Source organism: Suricata suricatta, chromosome 12 (genome assembly GCF_006229205.1).
Source record: "Suricata suricatta isolate VVHF042 chromosome 12, meerkat_22Aug2017_6uvM2_HiC, whole genome shotgun sequence".
NCBI lineage: Eukaryota > Metazoa > Chordata > Mammalia > Carnivora > Herpestidae > Suricata > Suricata suricatta.
Window position 1 is genome coordinate 7,413,281 of NC_043711.1, and position 8,547 is coordinate 7,421,827.

At 57.7% G+C, this 8,547-nt stretch overlaps 1 protein-coding gene across 2 annotated transcripts in view; it reads right to left on the reverse strand.

Moving 5' to 3' along the window:
* Positions 1 to 400: 400 nt before the first annotated feature.
* The window catches only part of KEAP1 (kelch like ECH associated protein 1), a 9,051-nt gene continuing 904 nt past the window's right edge, over positions 401 to 8,547 (reverse strand). For both annotated transcript variants that reach the window (XM_029916837.1, XM_029916836.1), the window contains exons 2-6: positions 6,133 to 6,818; positions 3,424 to 4,109; positions 2,164 to 2,369; positions 1,728 to 1,904; positions 401 to 1,577 (exon numbers count right to left, since the gene is read on the reverse strand). In XM_029916837.1, coding sequence (XP_029772697.1) covers positions 1,411 to 1,577; positions 1,728 to 1,904; positions 2,164 to 2,369; positions 3,424 to 4,109; positions 6,133 to 6,771 — 1,875 coding nt within the window. In that variant the 5' untranslated portion in view covers positions 6,772 to 6,818 and the 3' untranslated portion in view covers positions 401 to 1,410. The remainder of the gene's footprint in view (positions 1,578 to 1,727; positions 1,905 to 2,163; positions 2,370 to 3,423; positions 4,110 to 6,132; positions 6,819 to 8,547) is intronic.

Sequence of the window (8,547 nt, forward strand, 5' to 3'; positions counted from 1 at the left end):
GGCCCAACCGGGACAGCCTTCAGATGCACTGAGTGAATGAAACCAGAGATGGGGGGTTGGGTTCTCCTTGGGAGGAAAGGAACCAAACGTGTCCTCTCTCGGCTTCTTGGGAGAACCCAGGGAATTCCTGATAGTTGAGGGGAGACTTCACTCCTCTTTGCTCCACTCTCCCCACACAGAGTTAATCGGCTTCAGGAGAGATCCAGGCCAGCGGCGCCCGGTGGGCTCAGTGGGTTGAACGTCCCAACTCATGATTCCAGCTCAGGTCGTGATCCCAGGGTCGTGGGATCAAGCCCCTCATTGGGCACCGCACCAAGCATGGAGCCTGCTTAAGATTCTCTCTCTCCCTCTCCCCTGCGTGCGTGCTCTCTCTAAAATAAATTAAAAAAGAGAGACAGAGAGAGATCCAGGCCATATAATGTCTTCCCAGGAACTGTTTAGAAGAGACCAGGCTATATTGAGCCCGTAGGCTAAGAACATTCCAAGCACTCCCTTGTCTCTTTAATACCCAGGAGCCAAAATAAAAGGCTCAGTCTGTTACTGAAGACGCAAGAATGACCGGATGGATTTTCACCGACTTGGAAGGCATGTTGGGGATGGTCTGCCTTAAAACAGAGCTCCAGGGAGCCCTGCGACAGGTGTCAGGGAGTTGGGTCGTTGTCTTCAAAGCAGCCGACAGTGACAGAGTGAGCCTGTGTGGCTGGCCTCTGGGGAGAAAGATGCCCTACATGTCAAGATTTGATGGGCAGAGATAACGGGCTGGTTTCAAATTCAAAGTCGAAATCGAAGACTTGAATGCATTTCAGATGCGTTCTTCCTGTCCCCGGGTTCGAGACCTCCAGCTGAGAGCCCGGGGGGCGGGGGGAAGACACTAGTTAGTTCGTTCTTTATTTTCATTGGAAAGTTATGTGGTTACTTATCAACAAAACAGCTGTCCAGGGCAGAGATATCCAGTGGTTTCTATGGACAGGGCCATCCCTGGGGTCCAGACCTCGCAGAGGCCTCGCCGCTCACTCGAGGCCTCGGTCGGCGCCCTCCCAGGCCTCCAGGAACCAATCACAAAGACAGAAGGAACAAAAGCCGGCCTGACCTGGGCACCTGCTGTCGCCCGCGGGGCGGCGGCGGCGGCTGGGATGTGCTCAGGGAGTGGGTGCAGGGGCCTCTCTCCTGGGAGCCTGCCCTTCATGCACCCCCTTCCCAGGAAGGCTCCCGGGACTGCTCTGACAGGCTCGTGGGACCCACTCTGGCCGCCTTTGCTTTCTAGCTGTCATTTAACACCGAGGCATCCAGCCTCCCATCTTGGAGGACAAGCACTGGCTCCGTCGCCTCTTCCTTTTGTCCCTGGTTTTCATACAGAAACAACAATACTCTCAACCGGACCGTTTTGTTGCCCAAGAAACAAAAAGTGGCTCAACAGGTACAGTTCTGCTGGTCAATCTGCTTTCGGCAGGGCTCCATGGTGACAGCGACACCCACCCCGCTCCGGCCGGACGTCATGCGGGTCACCTCACTCCAGGTGTCGGTGTCCGGGTCGTAACACTCCACGCTGTCCAGGAACGTGTGGCCGTCGTACCCTCCTGCGGGGCGAGCAGAGGACATGTCACCCCCTGAGGCCAGGGAGGGAGCGGGGGAAGAACAGGAAGCCTTCCTGCTGGGATCCGAGCGCACCCCCACAGGACGGGGCAGGCAGTCCGCTCCCCCAGGGGCGTCCGCCCCCAGGGCCTCACCGAGAACGTAGATCCTTCCCTGGTGCACGGTCACCCCCAGGGCGCTTCGCCGGTGCTTCATGGGGGCCACGAAGGTCCACGTCTCGGTCTCTACGTCATAGCGCTCCACACTGTTCAGCTGGTCCTGCCCATCGTAGCCCCCCGCCGCATAGATACAGTTGTGCAGGACGCAGACTCCTAAACCGCACCATGCAGAGAGCGTGACCCCGGGCCCCCGCCACCGCCTCTTGGGGGCGCCCTCCCCACTCCCTGCTCCCCTCTTCCGGGGAACCCTCGAGAAACAAAACCGGGAGGAGACTCCGTCAGAACCAACCTCTCCTGTGGGTGCCGCAGGGTTTAAGACTGAAACAGGAAGCGTCCCGGGGCCTGGTGCGTCTCCTCCCCAGGAGTGGGAGGGTGTCCCCCTCCACGCGCCCCTCGCGGCACCCCCACCCACCTGCCCCACTTCGGATGCTGTTCATGGGGGTGATCATCCGCCACTCGTTTCTCTCTGGGTAGTAACACTCGGCTGAGTTGAGGCGGTTTGTCCCATCGAAGCCCCCGACAGCATAGAGCAAACGGTTGAGGACAGCCACTCCCACCCCGATCCTGCGCGTCAGCATGGGGGCCACCAGGTGCCACTCGTCCCGCTCCGGCTCATACCTGCAGGGGAATAACAATGACAGTGGCAGTCACAGCTGACCTTGGTGGAACGCTCACTATGGCCCAACACTGGGCCAGTTCCGCAGGCGCCCAAGCTGTTTCACCCTCACGGCTGTTCTCTGAGGGAAACTGAGGTTCAGAGCCGGCATCTGCTCAAGGCTGCAGGCACATCTGCTGGGCTCCGGTGGCTCCGTCACTGCCGGGTCCTGTGCTGAGGGTGCCCGTGTCATCTCCCCGCAACCCCGCCTTGCCTGTTGGGCAGGTGTCCTCATCTCTGGACGACAAGACGGAAGTGCAGAGGGATGAAATGGCACGTCCAGGGTCGCCAAAGACGTGGAGCTGGGGTTGGACCCAGGCTCCTAGGACACCAGGGTCCTAATTCGAGCAACTAGGCTACACAGAGGATGGTTTTTGTCAAAGTGTGGGGTTCACTGAAAATTCCCATTGCCCAGCCTCACTCCAAACCCACCACCGATGCCAGGCCTCCAGCAGCGGGCTAGGGAGTTTGTTTTGACAAGTTCTCCAGATGAGAACTGTATCCCGGATCACACTTCTGGAAGAGGAGAAGGCAAAGGGCTGTCTGTGCAAAAGCAGAATGCCCAAAATACTCAGCCTCTAAACGCAGGGTCTCCATGCAGCTGTGCCGGTTGTGCACTGCACAAGGGTACCATATCCAAGGGGCACCTTCCACACCGAACACCTCATACATCTGTTTATTATGGCAATTTTGAGGCAGATGGCAGTGAGGCATCACGGTGATAAAATTAGCATTTTACGGTAACTTCAAAATAACAGAACTCTTTCCAGATGTGCAGAGAAAGAGCTATATAGGTTTGTGACAGCCCTGTAGGCCATTCCCGGGCCCAGACACATCATCCAAGGTCCCTGACTGTGCATCGCCGAAGAATTCAGCTTCACCTTGAGGCTTCCACTCCCTGAAGGCGGGGCACACAGAGACAGCCACTCGGCGACACGGGGAGTCTCTCAATCCCAGTGGGCTGGGACCTGTTAGAAAGGGGACCCTCGGAGCCCACCCCTCCGGCCTGCCACTCACCTCTCCACACTGTTGTGGTGGATGCAGCCATGGGAGCCACCGACGGCATAGATGTGCCCGTCGATGACCCCGACCCCAATCCGATTGCGGGGCACGCTCATGGGGGCGCAGGGCGACCATTGGTTGGTCATGGGGTTGTAGCAGTCCAGGGCGCTGGAGTCGGTGTTGCCGTCGGGCGAGTTGTTGCGGCCGCCCACGGCGTATAGCAGCCCGCCCACGACACAGCCCGCCAGGCCACTGCGGGGCACCTGCAGGTCTGCCAGTCGGAGCCAGGTGCCATCACTGGGGTTGTAGGCCTCCAGGTAGCTGAGGGACTGGCGGAAGTAGCCGCCGGCAGTGTAGATGAGCCGGCCCACTTTGGGCGCGCGGCACGGCATCACCTGAGTGGGCTTGTGCAGCGTGAGCTCCTGGAAGATCTTGACCAGGTAGTCCTTGCAGCGGGAGTCCGACTGCAGGATCTCACACTTCTGCAGCTGCATCTGCAGGAAGTGGGGGGTCAGCGAGTGGCACCGCACGGCCCTGAGCAGCGCCTGCACGTAGAACCGCCGCTGCTCACAGTCGTACTTGACCCAGTTGATGCAGGCGTGGAAGACCTCAGACTCGCAGCGCACGTTCAGATCGTCTCTGCTGATGAGGGTCACCAGCTGGCAGTGGGACAGGTTGAAGAACTCCTCCTGCTTGGCCACCTGCAGAGGGCGTCACTGTGGCAGGCGGACTCCCGGAGGCCGCTTCCCTGACCCCACCACACGGCCACATCTCGGGACAAGCCATGCAGCCTGCCTCGGACAATCCCAGTTGCCTATCCCGTGAAACGGGGACTTGAATAGTATGAGCTTCATAGGTTGCAAAGATTAAGTGAGCAGATACTACATGCCAGGTATATAGTATGTAACCAGTCAGGTAAATGGGCAGGGCAAAGACACGATGTGCTACAAAGACACGATGTGCTACTTACCTTTTTGTATCATTTTGTGCTTGACCTACAAGGTTACCTTGTTTTTTTAAATGGACTTACTTTTTCTTTTAAGTTTCTTTTTTTATTTTAAGAGAGACAGACAGTGCAAGTGGGGGCAGGGCAGAGAGTGAGAAGGAGACCGAGAGTCCCAAGCAGGCTCTGCACGGTCAGCACAGAGCCCGACACGGGGCTCGAACTCATGAAACCATGAGATCAAGACCTGAGCTGAATCCAAGAGTTGGCCGCTTAACGGACTGAGCCACCCAGGTGCCCCTGACCTTACTTTTTCAAAAGGGTAGACTGACTACAAAGGAAAAGGTAACAGCACTAGAATATTCTAGAAAAGTGTAGGCTCTAAAGAAAAAAGCCTGAGTTATGATTTGGCCTACTACTTTCTAAGCAGGTGACCTTGCGCAATATACCTGAAATGCTCCATGCCTTGGTTTTCTTCCTTGGTCAAAGGGGGTTTGCTACTTCACAGCTGGGCTAGGTAGCCAACTATATACTAGGGGGTGCAGGGCCCCGGGCAAGTATTTCTTGTCAGGTACCAATCTATAAAAATAATTTTGGTCACCCCACATCAGCCCATCACCAATGCTCTGGTACCCCAAGCCCATGCAGTCCCTTTAAAGAAACATTATGCAGGCCTGTGGGAAAGCCCTGCTCACCGACCACCTTCCTGGAAGCCACAGGCCCTAGGACCAATGCCAGAGGCCCTCAGGGCATCTGGTCAACCCCACGTGTGGGGTAGACAGGAGGAGAACATCTATCCCTTAAGGAGAGAAATGGAAACCAAGGCAGTATCTACCCCAGCGACTGGAGGAGGCCTTTGAAAATTTCCAGGAAGAAGGGGCATCTGGGGGGCTCAGTTGGTTGAGTGTCCAACTTCAGCTCAGGTCATGCTCTCGCTCGTGGATTCAAGTCCTGCATCAGGCTCTGTACTGATGCCTCAGAGCCTGGAGCCTGCTTTGCATTCTGTGTCTCCCTCTCTCTGTTCCTCCCCTGCTCATGCTCTGTCTCTCTCTCAAAATAAACATTAAAAAAAATTTTTTTTAAAGACAATATCCAGACAGGCACTGTACAGCACGGGACTCCCCAAGGCTTGGGGCCTGGGGTACGGCCCTCTCAGGCCAGACCTAAGGGTGGTACTTCCTCATAGGATAATTGAGAAAAGCCAATGCTTTGAAGAATGGAAATCACTTAGAGCAGGGGGTGGTCCAGCAAGTGTTCCACACTTTTAATTATCGTCATCCCAAGGGCACGGCCTCTGGTGGCTGCCACCCAAGAATTTGGGCTCATCGTTGTGATTTTACAAGGAATCTGTCATTTTCTGTTCACGACTTCCTCCACTTAAAAATGAAAATGAAACCGAGAACAGTGTAAGGACAATGCTGCGTGGACCAAAGAAAACCCATCTAAGGGTCACATCTGAGGTAGGCAGCGTGTCATGGGTGTTCCACAAATACCTGCTGACTGCCCGAAATACTGGGCCTGCTCAGCACACCCCAGGGGTGAGCACCCTTGACCCTAGAGGAGTCGGTGACCATGAAGATGGAACCATGGAGCTCTTGCTTTCCTCGGCTGTTTCCCAGAGTCACCCCGATGCATAGACTAGGACCCCGGAACCCCTGATCTCCAGCTCCCTGATCTGACCCTTCGCACCTCAAGGGGAGACTGGGATGTTTATCGGTCTGTCCCTGGTCCCTCCGATACCACCCCCAGGCCCTGCCTCCATGCCCCCTCCCATCGCTCACCTCTCCGAAGTGCATGTAGATGTACTCGCGGGCGCGCTGGTGCAGCTCGGCGCAGCCAATCTGCTCGGCGAAGTTGGCAATGCCAATGGCGTTGCTGGGGTCCAGCTGCTGCACCAGGAAGTCGCTGCAGGCGCGGACGACGCTGTCAATCTGGTACATGACGGCGCCGTTCATCACGTGGAGCACACACTTCTCGCCCATGGAGATGGAAGCCGTGTAGGCAAATTCGATTAGGCGCTCCATGACCTTGGGGTGGATGCCCTCAATGGACACCACCTCCATGCCCTGCTCCCGCAGCCCATTGGTGAACATGGCCTTGAAGACGGGGCTCGACGAGGCCAGCACCACCTTGTGAGCCATGAACTGGGCGGCTGGCGCGTCCTCGTATTTGACCTGCAGCGTGACGTCACACAGCTGCTGGCTGAGCCGCAGTTCGTTCATGATGCCGAAGGCCTGCTTGGTGTGGTCCTCCAGCGTGTAGCTGAAGGTGCGGTTGCCATGCTGTGACGGCGTCACCTCGGCTTTGCACTCGGTGGAGGCGTACATCACCGTGTCCCCTGCCCCCTTGGGGCGCTGTGACCTCAAGGGAAGGAATCGGGTGCGGGCCCCAGCCCCGCTAGGCCTTGGTTCCGGCTGCATGGGGTTCCAGGTGACAAGGGACAACACCACCGCGGGCACTCAGAGGCCTGGAGGAGGGAGAGCACAGGGCTGGGGGCAGGGCCTGGGCACATGCCTCCTTGTAAAAGACAGAGCAACTCCTAGACCAGTTTTCCTACCCAGGGGAAGCAATGTCTGTTTGTGCTAATCGCCCCAGGACCCCAAGAGTCCACCTTAAAACACGGGTCAGATGGTGTCCCTCCCTTGCTCAGAATCCCCCCACAGCTCCCTACGGCACAAAGAGTAAAACCAAACTCTTCAATGGCCTAGTGAGCCCTACAGTCAGCCTCTGAACGCCTCTCACTTCGCTCACTCCATTCCAGCTTCCCTTCCCTTCCTAGATAATGTCTTTTTTTTTAATGTTTATTTTTGAGAGGAAGAGGGGAGGAAACTATGAGCGGGGGAGGGGCAGAGAGAGCGGAGGACAGAGGATATGGAGCGGGCTCTGTGCTGACAGCAGAGAGACCGACACGTGACTTAAACCCATGGACAGTGAGATCCTGACCTGAGCCAAAGGCGGATGGTTAGAGCATGTCTAGCTCATTCTTTCATTCTTCTCACCAACGTTTACTAAGTATCTACTGTGTGCCAGGCACCATTCTAAACACTGGAGACTAGCAAAGGCAGGCATAAACTGGGCCCCCCTGTTGGTGAGGTTTGGAGATGGGTGAGCCATAAGTAAAATAAGCAAGAGTTGAATAGAAATTGGGGTTATGGAGAAAAGGGGGGGCACAACAGCACTGTGACAGTGTGACCTGGGGCAATTACTTTAAATCAGGTAGTCCAGGGCTCCGTTGGGGCAGAGCCCAGAAGGATGTACATTGCACTAAAGGGTTTTCCAGGCAGAGGGAACAGGAGGTGCAAAGGCTCAGAGGCAGAATGAGAGCGACAATCTGGAGGCTCAGGGAGGAGTGTCATGAGAGCTACCGACTACTCAAGGGAAGGTTTCCATGAAACCGGTGGAGTCCGGAGGGCCGGGGCAGGAGCTGTGTTTTGAAAGGTCCTGCAGGGAGGAGCGGGGGTGGGGGTGGATCTGCAAGCGGCTCCCCGGGTTCTCCGTTTATCTTTCCAGGGCTCCACGCACAGTCATCTTCCTGTTTTATTTCCCCTGCAGCATTTGTCAGAAACGAAATGAGCGCCGCAGCTTGCTTGTTGAGGGATGGCCCGAGCCTCTGGAGGCAGGGAGTCCTGGGTAGGTCACAGTGGTGCCCACCCTCTCCCGTGCCTCCCCCACGGCCTGCCTGGGGCCTGGCACTGCTCAGGGGTCAGTAAGCGAGTGGCTGGCTGCCTGCCCGCCTCTCTGCGCCTGCCAGGGCACCCTCCTCCACCGGACCCAGGGCACCGCTTGGCCGCCTCTCCCCGGCTGAGGCCCCTGCCCTGCCTCTTGGTCTCCGGCCAGTCGGTCAACGGTGCCCCTTGGACACGGGACACTTCCCCCCCCAACGGAGGGGGGACTGCGCATGCCCTGCCTGAGCCGCCACGGAGGCCCGGAGAAGGAAGGAAGTGACCCCCGCCGCAGCCTTTCAACTGCCAACCCTCGGGCGCAAACCAGGCTCCCCAACGCGCCCGGCTCCCGGGCACTCGGTCCAAGGGGCACTCCCTAGGCCTGTCGCCCGGCTTGCGTAGCTCCCGGGCCACCCCTCGAGTCGCGCCGTCCAACAAAAGGCCGGGACTCCAGCCCCTCCCTCCTGGCCCTCCGCGGGGCCGCGGGAAACCCCAGGGCGACCCGGCCCGCAGCGCCCAGTCCCCCGACCCCCG